General features: G+C 34.3%; 3 protein-coding genes across 3 annotated transcripts; all 3 read left to right on the forward strand.

The window, feature by feature from the left end:
• The first annotated feature begins 845 nt into the window (after positions 1-845).
• LOC113294075 (zinc finger MYM-type protein 1-like) lies at positions 846-2399 on the forward strand. Its single transcript, XM_026542499.1, has one exon. The coding sequence runs from the start codon at positions 846-848 to the stop codon at positions 2397-2399; it is 1554 nt and encodes a 517-aa protein (XP_026398284.1).
• Positions 2400-2627: 228 nt separating this feature from the next.
• On the forward strand, positions 2628-3254 carry LOC113294076. Its single transcript, XM_026542500.1, has one exon. The coding sequence runs from the start codon at positions 2628-2630 to the stop codon at positions 3252-3254; it is 627 nt and encodes a 208-aa protein (XP_026398285.1).
• Positions 3255-4586: 1332 nt separating this feature from the next.
• Positions 4587-5033, forward strand: LOC113294077. Its single transcript, XM_026542501.1, has one exon. The coding sequence runs from the start codon at positions 4587-4589 to the stop codon at positions 5031-5033; it is 447 nt and encodes a 148-aa protein (XP_026398286.1).
• Positions 5034-18195: the final 13162 nt, after the last annotated feature.

Below are 18195 nucleotides of genomic sequence, written 5' to 3' on the forward strand. Positions count from 1 at the left end.
ACATGAATCTTGTAAATTCAGGTAGATGATCTTTATCAAAGAAAAATTTACCAGAAATTAGAACAGCCGTAGAATTCAATACCAACAGGGACGGAGGCATGTGAGCGCAAATGGGGGCGCTTGCACCCACTGAAATTTCAAATTTAGTAAGAATAGAGTTGGTTTTTCCGTAATAATAGACTCTTGTGGGTGCAAATATAAATGGCACACTTGAAGTTATATATTTTCAAAGGGTCAAAGTTAAAACTAATAACCATTTTTTTTATTACTCCACCGAGTAGCTTAGATTGGTTTTTTATCTTCACTGAGTCACCGACAGTATCTCTTTGGAGACCACGAAAGAAAAAAGAGAACCTCTTCTCTGCATCTCTTCGACTCTTTCGCAAGATATTATTAGTTAGCTAATGATACCGATCACAAATCAGGTGAAGGTGAAGCTTAACCATGATTTCCTTTTTATTCTATTTTCAATTCTGAAATATATGCCATCGTTTGTTTGGATTTGGTTATTTTGAAGTTAGGGTTTTTATTCTTTTCTTAATCAAAGCAAAATTCCTCCCCTCTATAATCATAGTTTACATAAATATACTGAGATTCGTTAAAATACTAGCTAATCCATAAGTAATCAGAGTCACCCTTGTTTTTTATTTGAATTTTTAGGGTTTTCTCAAATTTATTTATTTTATTCATATTGTTCTTAATAGAAGTATGAAGTATCAATGTTCTGTTTTGTTTGATTTTTGTATATTTTGTTTGTTTACAATGTTCTAATTGAAGCATCAAATCGTCAATGTAGGTTTACGCATCCAATTCCGTGATTTATGATGAAGAAAACTCAATTGTCGATGGAGAGGTTTTACAAATGGAAGGCGACAGTTGATTTATCATCGCCTTCAAAACGAGGTGGATCAGGTAGTGGCTGTACAAATGAACTTGGTGAACTTGCTTCTTCTTTACCTACTGAAGTGAAAAGATTAAAAGAAAGTGATGCGGTGAACTTGTTAACTGATGTTGAATTGGCAAACCTCCCTTCGGATCCAGGGCTTCGAAAACCGATTATGGATTATCATCCAAATGTTAGAAACCAAGTTCGAAGGGCATATTTGCAGAATGGGTCGTGCCAGCCTAAAAATCATAAATTTCCTAATTCACGGAAAGGTACAAAGTTCAATCATTCTTGGTTCAAAGCTCATGAATATTGGCTAGAATACAGCATATCAAAAGATAAAGTATATTGTTTATGTTGTTACTTGTTTAAATCAAGTGGTGCTAATAACTTTGCTGATGAAGGATTTTGTACTTGGAGTAAGAAATCAAGACTGCAGGTTCATGTAGGAGATATAAATAGTGCTCACAACGAAGCTCGGAAAGCCTGTGAAGACTTGTTAGATGAAAAAGTACATATTGACACAGCACTTGTTAAGCAAACAGATGAAACTAGAAGGCAATATGGAATTCGTTTGAGGGCTTCAATACAAATTGTCCGAATACTTCTAAGACAGGGTCTTGCATTTCGTGGGAATGACGAAGGTGATGATTCTGCAAATCGGGGTAATTTTCTTGAGATTTTAGCATGGCTTGGTAACATCAATGTAGAAGATTTGCAGCCTTATATTATGGAAAATGCACCGAAAAATCTGAAATTGACCTCTCCTGATGTTCAAAAAGATATTACAAGTGCTTTTTCATTTGAAATAATTGCTGCAATTATTCGAGACATTGGTGATTCATTCTTTTCAATTCTGGTTGATGAGTCTAAAGATATTTCGTCAAAGGAACAAATGGCTATCGTTTTACGGTATGTGAAAGAAGGACGTGTTATTGAGCGCTTTGTTGGGATTGAACATGTAGCTACTACCACTGCCCTCTCACTCAAGAAAACAATCGCTAATTTCTTTTCGAGGCATAATTTAAGTTTTTCCCAGTTGCGAGGACAAGGTTATGATGGGGCTAACAACATGAAAGGTGAGTATAATGGTCTTAAGAAGCTTATTTTGGATGAAAATGAGTCTGCATATTTTATTCATTGCTTTGCTCATCAATTACAGTTAGCTGTTGTAAATGTAGCGAAAAAAGATCCAGAAATCAAGGATTTGTTTTCATTAGTTACTTGTGTGACTAATGTTGTTGGAGGATCACCTAAACGCCTTGAAATACTTCGAAAAATAAAAGGTGCTGAAATTTCTGAAGCTCTTAGCAACAATGAACTTGAAACTGGGCGAGGTTTAAACCAAGAGTCGAACCTCAAGCGTGCTGCGGATACAAGGTGGGGTTCGCACCAAAATACTTTAATTAGCTTGATTAATTTGTATTCAGCTGTGATGGGTGTACTTAGATCAGTTTCAAAAGATAAAACTTCTGATAAGAGATTTGAAGCTAGAGTATTTTGGTTCATATGAAGTTATATAATTTTGCTTTTCGTCTTCATTTGATGAAAAATATTATGGGAGTTACAAATGATTTGTCAGAAGCTTTACAAAGAAAAGACTAGGATATTGTGAATGCCATGAAGTTAGTTCGGATTTGTAAGACAAGACTACAAGAGATGAGGGATAATGGTTGGAATGATTTACTTAGTGAAGTATCTTCATTTTGTGAGCAGCATAAGATTAAGGTTGTTTGTATGAATGAATGATTCTAGTTTAGGTAAAGGAAGAGCAAAACGCAATGTCCAAGAAAACAGCAACGAGCATAAATATCGTATTGGGATATTTAATGCTGTTATAGATTTGCAACTAAGAGAATTGAATGATCGCTTTACTGAAACAACTACGGAGCTTCTTCTTTGTGTAGCCTGCTTATGTCCGAGTGATTCGTTTGCTGCTTTTGATAAGGACAAGTTGAAGCGCCTTGCAGAATTTTATCCAAAGGATTTTTCTGAAATTGACGTTGTATTACTCGATGGTCAACTTCAAAACTACATTATGGATGTGAGAACAAGCACTGAGTTTTCAAGTTTGAATGGAATTACTGATCTTGCCCGAAAAATGGTGGAAACAAAGAAAGACAAGGTCTATTCAAAGGTTTATTTACTGTTGACATTGGCGTTGATCTTACCGGTTGCTACTGCCAGTGTAGAAAGACTCTTTTCTGCTATGAAAATACTGAAGACTCGATTGCGTAATAGAATGGGTGATGAGTGGTTGAACGACTGCTTACTTGCATATGTTGAAAAAGTAATAATGGATAGCATCGTTAATGACATTATTATGAACCGTTTTCAGATCATGAAGCCACGCAAAGGGAGGCTGTAAGTTGGTACTTGAGTATACAATGTGAAATGGGGGAGATGATATAACATAGATTAATTAGCATCAGGTAGGGTTTACATGAATGATTTATTTTCTCCATCTTTTGGGCAGACTTATGGTTATGGGTCTTTTGATTTTTGCAGTTGATGTAGAGATGAGTTCATCTATTTTGGCGAAAATGGTAAGCTTTACATTTTTGTATATAAGTATATTAGTTGTAATGGGTTTGCTAGCTCGTTAAACAGTCATGCTTTTGAACTCCTTTCGTCTTTGTTGCAGGTATCTCAAACTTGGATTCAAAGGACAAAACTCGCATATGCAAATCATAGTCTAGTCATGGAATTTACTTTGTTGAGGAGAAAGCTGTGCTGAAAATGCTTTTGGAACTAAATTGCAGTGGAACTTGTGCACAAAGGCAAAAATTTCGAACGACGTTTTTGATTCAGTTTAAAAAATTTTTTTGTGAATATTAGAAAAAAATTTTCGACCCCACAACCTTTAAGTCCTGGCTCCGTCCCTGAATACCAAAAGACATGAACAAGAGAGAAAAGCCATTCAGGTAACCATAATCATCCCAGAGTCAAGTTTGCACTCGTTTCCAGTGACCCAAGATAATTAGGTAACAATCATCCAAGGTGCTGTGATCGCCTCTAAGAAAAGCTATTCCGGTATATATTTCAAAATCTGGATTATAACTGTGGTTAAGTCCACGGTTTAATGATGTCATATCTCTATCATTTGATGGTTATCAAGGTGCGAATTCAGTTTTGAACTCGCAGTGCGAGTTCAAAAAATTATCCATTGTGGAGGTGGAGAAGAAGATGTAATGGTCGGTGGTGGAGATGGAGAAATAATCCGTAAATTGTATAGGATACAGGAGAAATGGGGATGGGATATGATGTGGATATGATACACGAGAAATGGAGTTGGAATATTGGGAAAACCAAATAAAAAGAGAATCTTAAACTTTCCGGTCAGTTCAAAGAGTCACATTGGGTTTGTTCGCTAATTCGCAGACAGTTTCTTCTAACTACCGGTGCCTGGAAATATACCTTAGACTAAGAGGGCTAAAATAATTTTCATATAAATATGTGGGCTAAATACGAAATATATAATAATTCAAGGTGTGCTAGATAAAAAAAATTCCCGAAATTTTAACCGTCGTGTCTCAAACAAATAGGCACACACTCACTGCATCTTTCACTTTGAGTCACGACCCTTGGCAAGAGACATTTTCAAGAGTCATAATTTAACCTATAAAAGGCGCCATACCCCAGACAAACATTCCACCGCTTTCCTATCATCTCATTCAGTCAATCCATTTTCGGTTACGATATGGCTTCATCTGTTACGACAGAGGATCTGAAGGCATTCCATGCAATGGATCGAGATCTTTACAAGCGACTTGTTATTGACAGTGGTCGAAATTTATTTACCTGTATGCATGTGATTGCCCTGTGGATCTTTCTTGAAGAGATAGGGTATCCGAATATAGTCGAGAAACTACTCAGGATGAATGATGCGGTAGTCAACTTTATCTTGAATGAAGCAATTCGTTGTCTTGATTGCCTTAAATCTGTTACCCCACCTATACCGGCGTTTAACATTTCCGACTTACCATTAACACAAGAGTTAATGGGGAATAAGCCGATAAGTTTATCGATGGTATATCAGTACAGGGATGGTGCCTTAACTAGGGTAAATCAGACTGTGAAGGATGTGTTTGTTAGAGCGTTTGAAGATATTATACAAGAGGCCGTTTGGGCTGGCAGGAAGTTATGATGATTAAAAGTGATGAATAAACATGATGCTTTGTAGTGATTTATATCCATTTCAGAATCCGATTAGACAGTGATATTTTTTCATTCTTTAACCATTTTGTTGTGTGTGCGAGAATATTTCTCGACTGGGGAAGAAGGATCAAGACTAGCCAACTCTCGAGGTTGTAGTTTGATTCTTTGGATGTACCTTCAATATATATTATATATTATCAATAATTTATGTTTGTAATTTATCTCTCATTTTTTCTTGTTAAATTATTTCTAATTCTTTTATTGATAATCAGCGGCTTTAAACAACACTAAGGTCTTACCTACTGTTCCCACCTTAATTCACCCAGAACAAGTCATCTTAAAACTCGCAATTTAATCTGATTGCACCACTAATTAGGCAAACAACTAAGCCAAACAGCCAAAGATCTTTAATTTATAACAGGCGCGCTCGGTTGTCAATGATCATTCCAGTCAGCAAATGTTTATGAAGGAATTAGAATCAGATCGCACATTCCCAAAGGTGTTGCGGAAGAAAGACTTCCCTCCAAAGATAAAGTTTCTTCTTACGTCTTTTATAACTCTCTACTGACTCTAGAGATTCTGTGACTTTGAGGAGTCAATGTTACAAGTACCGTATCCTCTGGAGCAAGGTTTTTTCTTAGTTATGGGATTTTCAAATATACCATGGATGACGTCTCCAACCATTACCCTTCAACTCTTAATCTGTTGACATGAAAGTCGGTGCTCGGCATACTAGTGATATAAAAAAACCATTTAGGAATAAATGTACGTATGTCAGGTGAGACATTATAAGTACCAATATATCAACTATATATTTTTGAAGTCGGCTTGCACCAATCCTCGACAAAAACTTCATCCACGGGAAAACCAAGACGGGATTACAGAAAACAACACTTTCATCCACTGAATAAAGAATGAAAGCATATCCCATGGCCGAATCTTCTTTCTTGTAAGCAACATCAACAAATATTATCCAGACTGATGATAAGTTTGACTGTTTGACCTTGAAATCATTACTTCTTTGAATTTACTCTTTTGGATCTTCTCATGAGGGTATTGTTGTAAGAATTTCTTGATTTTCTCTATTAGGTTATTTGGATTTGGACCGATTTTTTCAAAAACCACCGAGCATATATACTTCCAAATGAACCAGGAAATGGTTGGAATCTTGTCCGAAAACTGTATGAAGTCTGGTTCCATAATCCATTCTTTAATCCAATTTGCTATAGAGTCTGCCCCAATTCTTGTGTTCACTACTTCCAAAGAAAAACCAAACCAAATAGCTCTAGCAAAGGGGCTAGATTGAATTAGATGTTGTTCTGTTTCTTGAACTTGGGAGTTACACATTCGGCACTCTGTATTTATTTCTTTATTATGCGTCCCTAGTCTTGCATTAGTTGGGAGAGATTTTTGATCTAATTTCCAAGCAAATAATTTGATCCTCGGAAATCACCTTACCAGTCATGCTGTAACGAAGTCACCCTCGTGACAATATCCGTAAAGGTACACCATTTAACCATTGGATATTATATCCTAGATATATTTGAATCTCGAGAAATTTTTTAAGTAATTAAAATATTTTTATTATTTTTCCTCATTTATATTTTGTTTATATATCCCTTAATTTAATTTTGTTTCATTTCTTCAACTCAAATTCGTCCTTTCTAGTTTCCTAAACCTAAAAACATAGGTTATGTATTTTTTTCTCTTAGCAGTGAAACCGAATTGACTCTGTTTGATGATAATAGCTTTCGAAGAACTAATGATGAGCTTTCTAATCGTGCTTAGGAGACTGTACAAAGATAGTTCGTCTTTTTTCTCTTATTAGATACGTTTAAATAACTATGCCGATGGAGTTCTTATGTTTTTTCTCTTAAATTGCGATCAATGCACTCTCACGTCTGTAAGACTAGAACAATATTTCCGTGTGTAACTGTTACAGTACAAGAAAATTAATATATTGCAACATCCATGGTTATGGTATAAACTCCTACTAGTGTCGCAATAATCTATGTAACAAGAAGTCTATTGCTACCCAATATTTATTGCTGAAGCAAGAGATTACACTTTTTTGCCACACTATTATCATATTATTGTTACAGTTGTGCGGCAAAAGCTTTATTTTGCAGCAGTAAATTATAGCTTTTGGCTGCAGCTGAAAAATACTCTGCCTAGAAATTTACTTTTGCAACACCTACATTAAAAGTGTGGCAATATATGATGTAGCAATAGCTATATTTTCTTATAGTGTTAGATCCGATCATATATTTTTTTTAAAACAACATCATTCAAGAAAATGGAGAAATAGTTTTCCATTCATGGTGGAGTTCATTTACAGTCCTTCCAATCTTGTCATTCCAACCACTCATCACAAAATCTAATCATCTTGATTCTCATTGGGTGATGGAGAAAAAAATTAAGAACAAAGGTTTCTAGGTTTAAGAAACCGAAAGAATAAAAATGGAGATTATTGGAATGAATATGTTGAATGGGGCAAGATGGAAATAAAATTAAATACACCAGCACTAAAAAGTAAATAAAGTAGAGAAAAATAATAAAAATCTTTTAATTATTTAAATATCTCGAGATGCGAATATATCTCGGATAAAATATCCAAGGGCTTGAAAGTGCACCCTTATATACGTTGTCATGAGGGTAATCTCGTTACAGCAATCTTCCAAATCTTTTGCCAAGGAAAATTTCTTGAGATGTTGTTTTCTTTATCTTGATTAACCTGGAAATTATAAACATTTTTCCTGAAAAATTCCTGAGGAGTGGTGTTGCCATCTCTTTTTATCTTGTTCTTTGGTATTTGGAGATATGACAAGGATTGTTTCTTTAATATCTGGAGTGAATATATTATCAAATTTGTCTTGATCCCATTTATCTTCTGGGGTAATCATTTCATTTACCTGCCATATAAGAGGCTCTTGAGAATTAATTGGTTTTGGGATTATGTCTGCATTAGGTACCCATTTATTTTCCCAAATTTTTGTAGAAGCTCCGCTTTTGACTTGCCACACAAAATTACTTTTAATAAGGTTTAGACCTTTTTGGATACTAGTCCAAATCCAAGATAATTTTGAAGTCCTAGAAGAATCTAGTTGGTGATTATTAGGAAATTATTTAGCTTTTAGCAGTTGAGCCCAAAGTTGATCGTGCTCCAAAATAAGCATGTTAGCTGGTTTAGTAATGAGAGAAATATTAAATTGATGGGGATTTTAGATTCTAAGACCTCCTTGTGAAATTGTTTTACAAATGCTGACCCAAGCCTTAAAAAATCCTCCTCTACTTTTAGGTTTATCTTTATTCCACCAAAAATTTACACGAAGTAAATATCAAGTACACAAATTCTCTATATAAAAACAGAATTTTTTCGAGCGTTGTGGTTAATCGGAACTTCTGGTTGATTATGGCTCACCATTTTTTTTCTTTGTTCATTTTTTAAAATTTTGGATAATAAAATCCAAAAAAATACCTTTTGGCCCACAATATAAGAAAAAATATTTTCTAAAACAACTAAATCTTATAAATTACCAAATAATTTTTCAAAAATAATTAAAAACCAAAATTAGATGCTATCATTAAAAACACAAATAAATAATTAAAATAAAATCACGTTTATGACATTTATCACGATCAAACTAATATCGATAAATTATGCATCATGATCATCACCACAAAAATAAATCAACAATAAAATTAAGAAAATAATATCCAATGTCCAATTACACTTCTTAAAAAATTAAACTAATTCTAATTACAATCCCAGGATGCTAATAATTAAACTAATTCTAATTAAGATTTTACGATTACAATTGAGACGAAAATTATACATCAAAATTAAATGGTCAATACCTGTTGATGATCGAAGTTTACTTCTTCCCCCATAGAAAAATTGACAAATCCTGTCAAATAGTTAAAACACAAAATTATTGAAAGAAAAAGAAAATAGGAAGCGAAACTCTAAACATTAACCTTAAGAAGAAGGGGGGAAAACGGAAAATCGGGGTGAGAACAGTAAAAAGAATCGATTTTGTTTCAATGTAATTTTATTGATAACACAGAGTATTGTACATTTCAAAAGAAAAATAACAAACACAAAATAATTTCTATTCTTACACTAGATTCTCAATATTCTTTGTATAAAAATGTCACCAAAATTAAATAAAATTAATAAAATATTGGTAAACAAAAAGCTTTCGGTGAATACTATACTTTTAATTTAAGGAACCAAAAATAATATTATTTTAGATATCTTGCCCGAAATAAATCGATAGATTAAAAAAATTATATATTTAGAGGTTTTTTTTGGTAAAATATAAAATTTACTTCCAAACGTTTTAATACGCAGAGATTAAGGAAGGAAAAATGTCTACAAATTTTCTTAGTAAATATAAGACATAAATTCTAAAAATAATATTTTCTTCATGTATAAAAAACGCTTGAGCAAAATCAAAGCTTAATTTTTTGATGTGGATTTTGTAATTTATTTTTTTCCATTTATTAATCTGATATGTTGTTCTCATTTTTTATGCAGGATATAATGGAAGTGTACCCAGTCGAAGGACGCTGCTTCTCCCATTTGAAATCTGGACAGGTGAATTTTTTTTTTCTTGCTTCTAATTCTTTATTCAAGTTGATTCAAGTTGAAAATTGTAAGGAGATTATTTTGTGATAAAAACTGCCAATTGTTTGTGATAAATGACTGCCAATTGTTTCAATGATCCGTAATCTTTTCTTTTTGCATGGTTGATTTTTCTTTTGTTTCTGCAGGGTTGATTGAATATGAGGTATTTGTTTTTCTTTTATATCAATGGTTATTTAGTGATCTCGTTTATTTTTTTTTTGTTATTTGTAAAGTTTCAATTAAATATTAGGATTATTTACTTTTGGGTCGCTGAATTTTTCTGATTAGTAGAAGTAGAAGAGAATTCATCTCAAAAATGTAAATTGTGAGAACATCTCTATATTCCTTATAAACCTAGAAAAATAATTTGTTAGAAAGCGTAAATGTGAGCCAGATGGTGGGGCTAATGTTATTGGCGCTTGTGAAAGGTGAAATGACATTTTTAGGTTTTATTATTTTCTGAGAAGCACCGGGGTTTGTTTTGTGATTTGTGTTTGTTTAAATGTGTTATAAAATGACTTCATTAGGTTATGTGACGAAAGTGGTCACATTATCGAGAAAAATAGGACGACTAAAAGCCAAATCTTAGTCGCGGACTCAAAGTTCACAGGTAATCTTCATCTTCCAGTTCACAAAACCTTCTCTCTTTTTTTTAGTTGAAAACTGTCTTATTAGTGTCTCCTCTATTTTTTAATTGTTGAAACCTATCTTATTATCATCTTCTCGATCATTAAACCTGTAATAAAATCTTTGTAGTGTAATAAGCGTTGTAGCCCGTAGGTAGTGGCAGCAACAACAACCATCTTATGCTTGTAATAAAATCATCTTCTCTGCACCAATTTTTGCTTCTCTGGGCATCAATTTGCTGTCTGGATCTCTTCTGATGCACCAAGATCAAAATAATGAACGATCTCTTTTCATGCACCGATCTCTCTAATAAGAAGTAGAAGTATATTATTGAACTCTCATACACTCTTTACAAGCACCAGAATCCCACAACCTCCACAAAAATACAATTGTATTTCTCATTTTTTTTTGTAGTTAATTAATTAATATAGCGATTTGCGCAGAAGTTTAGAGTTAGAGTTTTTATTATTTGAATATTGAGTTTAGAATAAAGTATTAGAATGAAATCAACAAACCTTAATCTTTTCCTATCCCTGGACTTGAGTTGTAGTTTGATTATCCATTTATTTCCTAGCTCTGAATTTGAGTTGTAGTTTTCTTATCCATTTTATCCTCTGATTGCGTTTAGTCGCCGACCTTAATAGTTTAGTTATTTTGTTTGTGCTGTATATGAATCACAAATTGCTAACAGTTTTTTATCTAATTCTGGTGAATTTCCCGTGGCACAACCAAAGGGTAAATTAGGGAAAAGTAGTGTGGAACTAACGTAAATGGAATGACAATTCTTGATGAAAATCAAGCAGCAAAATCGTAGAGTTTGAGGGAATTTCAAGATAAACGAGCTAAATGTTCGACCTAAGCTCGAAGATCGGAAATTGAGAGTAACCAAATACGACATGAAGTGCTTCCCCCACATGCCTATGTGATTAGACACTCCGTTATACAACTCCTCATGGCGGCGGCAGCGTCGAAAATAGGAGTTTTTGCATCTACAACAGTTCTTGGATGCTGCTTCAAGGTAATAGTTTGATTTCATCGGGTAAATTTGTATGTGTTTCAAGATAATATTTTGATTGCATTGGGTAAATTTGTATATAGTAACCAGTTTTTTTTTTGTATGTTTTATGCTAATTTTTTCTTAAGAATCAAACGACCACATATCAAATACTGGGATATGATTTGTCAGGGGAAAAATGTGATTATTACCCGTGATAATTTTTTTTAGTGACTTTAGTGATGATGACTGTCAATAATATATGAATTGCAGAAAACTTTTATGTGTTTAGTTAGCATTCTTTCTTACACAAGCATATTTTTAGTTCCACGTATAAAGTGAAAGTATAGCATGACTGTAATTAAGCCATTACAAGTGTACATATCCCCATGTTAGGTCTCTAAGTTTATCTTCTCCCATAGAAATACCCATGTATTCGGGGTAATTAACAATAGAGAAGGACTTATTCTCTAAACGGAAGTGCCGGAAAGAAAAAAAATCATGTACAATGCAAGGCAGCTGCAGACTGAGAAAGTGTGAGGTGACAACGTCCTAACGGTTTCATCATGGGGACTGCACAACCAACTTATAAAATTCCATTACAAGAGATTTTGAAATGTAAAGCGTATGCTAGAAATAACCAGAGGCGATAAATTTGAAGGGAAAACCGGTATGGTATAACTATATAAGACTATCGGTGCCCTATGACTACGTCAGTGTTTTTTCAACTATTAAGAGTTTCTTTATACAATGATTTTTCTGCGGTACGGAAATTGCTAATTGTATTAACTACTAAGTACAATATCTGTTAGCTAATTAGTGATGGATGTAACAATATGTGGATGATAACATAAGAATATGGTATTGTACGTGCATCACAAATTCACAAAGGTTATGTTAACATCTCCGATTTGTAATAGTGTGTCATACTAATGCTAATAAGTGACGTGAAGGACTTTTTATAGAATCACAAATGAATTTTCTATGCTTCCTAGAAGATTATGGATAAAACTTTAATGAGCCATCGATATGAGTCTTAGAACTAGTACACCGCTACTGCAAACAGGTAACATATGTTAGGTCTAGAACTCCTAATATTCAACCAACCAAGTGAATGATTGATTTTTCCTAACCTGGCAAGATGGTTAACGGGGCTAAGATAAGTATGTCTAACGAATTAACCAATAATTTCACTGTTTGATGCATTTTGGAGGGTCTAAGAAGGAAATACAATAAACCTCATTTTAATCATTCAATAACTAGAATCCAAAAATTAATTTCACTGTTTGATGCACTTTGGAGGGTATAAGGAGGAAATACCATAAACCTCATTTTAATCATTCAGCAACCGGAATCCAAAAATTTATATACCATGAATAGTGAACTGCAACCAAACATCAGGAATGGAGAAAATATCAGCCATTATTCCAATGGTCGTTTTGCACAAACTAACTTTATTCATTCACAAAACCACCATTGGAATAATGGCATGGAAGACATGCTAAGTACAGTCATAGACAAAAGTGCCTATTATTTTCAAAATTGTCATTCTTATGGTGAACTAAACAATTTTGTATCCAGTTTCTCGTGTTAGTATACTTTTCGGGAGGTCGATTCACTTACCTGATCGCAACAGCACAAGTTAGACTTATATGAAACGTGTTTGGAAAATTGGCTTACTTTATATGCAGGAAACCAAATGAAATTAGAATACTTATAGTTTTGGGATGAACACCATCAAGAGAGAAGGCTCAGCCAGAGGAGACCAATTGTCGATGAGAAGGAGTGTAATCGAGTAATAATGATCATTGATCAAGGTGATTTAATTTTAAGAGTATCACGGGGTCTTCCATTAGGTTTTCAGAAAGATAAATTAGTTAAAAAAATTAGTAACACTATTTACTTTTAATGAAATTAATATTATTTACTTCCATATTTTATAATCATAAGACCCGTGCGTAGCACGGGCGACCAACTAGTAAAATTAGAGAGGAAGAGGCTACAACAAACTAAAAAGAAAAAGCCCAAGTCTAAGAAAAGAAAAAGCATATAAACCGGTAGTTAGTAAGTTGTGGACCTATTCGCGAATAATTCTCGACTTTTTTGCGTACCAGTCGGGAACGCACTATACGGCCGACGTAATGAAAGTTCAGTCTGAGTTCGCGAATAACCGCGTCCGTTACGTTCCGTATTGTAATACGGATGTTTAAATCGGCCAGATTTCTACTCGGCCCATTAGCTAATATACCCAATTCCCTTAAGCCCAATACTCGTTTCCCTCGTAGGTCGTAGCCGTCTGTTTATTGTTTCTCCAATTTGTCACCTGATGTTGTAGCCGTCGGTTTCTCCAATTAGTCACCTGATGGTCTGTTTCTCCAATTTGTCACCTGAGCACCTGAGAGGGTCGAACACGGAACAGACGTTTTAACAGGCGAGCACTAAACCACTACGCTAGTCATTTGGTGCTGACTTTATTCAATGTATTTTGAATATAGCCATTTTAAAACAAAAACTCATTTCTAGACCCTTTAATATGTACTGAATTTTGAGTACCGAACTCATATTAATAAAGTGAATTATACGTGTACTTATTCCGTCCCTACCTATTTCCCAAGTCACAAGTATAACCAAATGAATAATACACGTACATTTGCTGTCTCGTACGTTTCCCGTACCCCAAATTAGGAATCAGACATCTTCAGATTACAAGTAGGAAACAAAACAATCTCTGATTAACAAAGATGCGACGTGAATCAATGACAACATCTCACATTGTGATTACTCTAATCAGTTAGCATTCTAGTCATGTACCATATACACAAAATGAAACAAAGACGAGATATCCTGTTATCAAAACTGGCCAACAGCTCCTTCCAAGAATTAAACCCCCAAAATTTATAGTACATCGCCCTAAAGATTATAAATTATAGGATTGCCCAGACAATGTGGGACTAATAATCTCAACACGTCCCTTCACGTGGTCTTGTTGGATTTAACACTGAACAATAAATCGGGTGACGTGGGATAAAAGTGCGGTCAAATGACTCGATACAAATACCCTGCTCTGGTACCATATTAAAATCTACGAGCATCCAACTCAAAATCAATTGGGTATGAGTGGAGTGGCTCTAAAGATTATAAACTGCGGGACCTTAAATTGTCCAGATAACGTTGGACTAATAATCACACCACATTTTAGATAGCAAGCATTAGTTAGATAAAATGTGAAATATATGTTATGCACATGTTATAGTCATCACACTAAAATTTGGTGTTCATCACTAGTTACATTTTCACTTCAATTGCATTTTGCACTGAAATTATTTACACCAAAATGAATATTCTACCATTTGGCAATCGAGTTCACGTCACTAACAAGCAACACAATTGTTAGAAATTTGGCACTCAAAGGCTGAAAATTAAAGAATAGAAAATTAAGGAACGCCCAAATACGAAGGAATGTTTTTGATCGGTTCCGTGGAGTCGTGGGCAAAAAGAATATATAAAACTCTAGATCATAGGAGTGCGGTTGGAAATTTGAGACACCAAAGGGATGCAGCTTGGGATTCGACCAAAGAGGTTGATTAGGTTCAAGCTATAGTTAAGAATTTTGGTTTATGGAAAGAAATTTAGCATGAACAGAAGGATTGTGGTTCAGTGGAAGTCCCTGCCTTTATTGAGAGATTTTGTATCAAAACTTATGCATTTCATTTTCCGTTTGGCGATATGACGATCACACCTAACGAAGCTCAAAGGCTTATAGGTCTTAGAGCACGTGGGAAAAGTTTTCCGAAAAGGTTTTTGGTTGGGATCACGATACTACCGAGTTGGAGTTTTGTTACGCCGCTAAAGGACCGGAAAGTGTGCATCAGGGCTCCAATAAAAAACCAAAGATGTTGAGTCGTTAAGGATGACACATTTGAAAGCTAAGTTTGATAAAACTGTGCAGAAAGTTATGGTTGGGTTGGCGATGGACGCGACCAACATAAACCGGAACACTGCTGCTTATTTGTTGTACACTCTCGGACGAATTATTTGTTCCCATCGTACTGGCAATAAAGTTAGTGCTCAATATCTCCAATTCTTTAAAGATATTCCGATGGTTCATGAGTATCCTTGGGGAACCACTTGTATTTCATTCCTTCTCGAGTCAACTGCTACGGCCACTACCCTAGACTCTAGGAACATTTGAGGAAACTTTAGTCTCATTAATTTCATTTGGTTTTTTTATCACGTACTTTGCATGTGTTCTCTAGCCTTAGTCGACCGCAATGAGAAATTCGCATAATAATTATAATTTATTTTGAGCCGAACCTGACAAGAATGAGTAGTTGTTTTGAAAATATCAGGTTCGGCCCATCTTGGTAATTTAGTTTTGAGCCGAACTGACATTTTCAGAACAATTACTTCATTCTTGTTAGGTTCGTCCCATAATGCTATAGTGTGTGCTATAATTTCATGCCAAACTTTTTTCTGTATTTCGAATGTTTATGCCATAGTTTCTAATTTTTTATGTGCTTAACATATGTGTGGGTATATGATCACTTCCCTAAATTAGAATCAAGCACATCGATTGAATTCGTGGATGATTTATTTGTAACTTCAGCCAAATATAGACAATAAGAAGAGGATATGTCCGGAAAGATAACCTTTTTAAGCGAAAAGTTAGACTGTTTGGATGTGCACAATGTTGAATTTGAACCATATATTACGGAAGAATAAGATGATGAAGTTTTTCAAGACGAAGATATGCCTTTGGGGATGTAGTACAGACCGTTGTTCTATCCAAGGGTGTGTAAGTTTCAATCATTTTGGAGTGCTCCGCCAATTTGGATTTATCGAAACAGTACCGTGGGACGATGACCAAAATTTCAAATCGTTGCCGAAGGGAAGTAAGGCACAAAGATCATCGCCGGTTCTTGGAAAGCCAAATATGACCCCGATCCTTCGCTTCGTCAATGAAATGTAATAAATAACAACATGTTGAGTTGGGTGGCGTTAAAGAGTTTGCGTCAAGATCCTAGTGAAGTTATATAAGAGTACATGGATTGGTTTAATCAAATTTCTGATCCCTTCATTATTAGCAGAGAAAGTCAAGCTCTTGTTGAAAGTTAAATTGTGGCGGCACAATCAAAGGAAGTTGCGGCGAAGAAAGCGTCTGATAAAAAATTCCATAGTGTATCCGAGGCAATGATGGTAGTGGTAAGTGATGCCTTTATTTACTCTTTTAAATGTATTATGAAATATGAAAGTATATTCTTTTTTAGTTTTTGGTTTATAATGAGATTAGTTATCGTCGGCGACGAAGTTGTTGAAGAAAATGAGGAAAAAAGTCAATTGTGAACAGACGACATTTGTGGCTGAGCAACAAGGTTTGCTTATGTATCGTATACTAAGGACTAGCTACCCTATTAACTCAAGAGATAAATGGTAAGTAACTATGCTTAATTAGTGTACCTTTATGTTTTGTTTATGTTGTAGCTACATGAAAACAGATAATTACTCCCCTGTGATTTTGTGTAAATAATTCCTCGATCTAAACATATTTCTACCACAATTTAAGATAAAAATACAAGAGATGTGAGACACATAATTTTTACATGGTTCGATCTTTGAATAGATCTACATCCATTATTTTTTACTATATGATTATAAGGACCCCATTAATAAGTTTTGGAAGAAGCTTTAGATCTAAGTGGTGACGGAGGATGAAAGAGAAAAAGATAATATTGTGTAGCCTCCTTAACATGAGTTCTTTATTTTGGACTTTTTTCTTATGTACTAAGATAATAAAGTGGAAATTAATATACTTTACCCAGAGATGAAAGAAACTAAGATAAGATAACATGCACACGATTGCCAGGCATTTAGTGAAATTTTTTATATCTACCTATGTATCGCATCGTATATTTCTATGTATTAATAGCTCGTTCGTTTCAAGTTTTTCAAATCTCAGGAATTGGATTATAGGGTAATCCAATTCATAGAATTGGATTCCAGGAAATGGATTCCTTGATATAAGAAAATATGTTCGGTTGGGGTTATTGGATTACAATGTAATTCAAATCTATCATATTACTTAAATATCCTTGAAAATTTTAATATATGACTAAAATTCAAAAATTTAAGAATTCAAAATTTCAAAACAAATTTAAACAATTGGAAAATTACTCCTCTATAATCTAACTGGCAACCAAATTTTAATACACAACTAAAATTCATATTCAAATTCAAAAATTTAAGAATTCAAAATTTCAAAACAAATTTAAGATCACTATTCTTCCTCCACAATGTTACTGGCAACCAACTTGTGTATAATACCGCCCTAACAAGAGCACAATAAACATACCAAGAGCTTCCCTTTTCCACTAATCTACTTGAGTATTCTATTCTTCACATAGTGAGCCCTCTTTCCTTCGTCCATCCCGAAAAACATTTTGGTCTTTGTACTCGAATCAAGTATAATCAATGCAGCATCCATCACATCATCATCATTAATACCATCAATTTTCTGCAGCTCCTCAAACAACTGCTTGTTGGTGTCTGATTCTTGATCCAATGTACTACAAATCGCTTCAAAATGTGAAAGAGTGCCTGATACAAAATTGCTGAAAGAATTAACCATCAAATTAAGACCATTCGAATCACCACTTGATTCACCGGATCCAATATCCAAAGAAGATGATCTAACCCTTTTCCTTCTCCTACCTTTACCATTGCTATTATTGGCTTCGTCCACTGATCCAGACTGGTTACTTTGTTCATGCTATGTTTCTTGTTCTGTTTCGTTCTCCCTTTCTTGTAAATCTTCTTTATCTATGTATTATAACTCTTCAGCTAAAGACGCAGCTCCTTTACCATTTGCTCTATCTTCAGCAAATATTCCAACCAACGCATCCA

The sequence above is a fragment of the Papaver somniferum genome, chromosome 7, assembly GCF_003573695.1.
Source record: "Papaver somniferum cultivar HN1 chromosome 7, ASM357369v1, whole genome shotgun sequence".
NCBI lineage: Eukaryota > Viridiplantae > Streptophyta > Magnoliopsida > Ranunculales > Papaveraceae > Papaver > Papaver somniferum.

What these genes read in the sequence shown, in the direction of transcription:
- LOC113294075 (XM_026542499.1), top strand. Translation starts at nt 846, where the DNA reads ATGGAGAGGTTTTACAAATGGAAGGCGACAGTTGATTTATCATCGCCT.
- LOC113294077 (XM_026542501.1), top strand. Translation starts at nt 4,587, where the DNA reads ATGGCTTCATCTGTTACGACAGAGGATCTGAAGGCATTCCATGCAATG.
- LOC113294076 (XM_026542500.1), top strand. Translation starts at nt 2,628, where the DNA reads ATGAATGATTCTAGTTTAGGTAAAGGAAGAGCAAAACGCAATGTCCAA.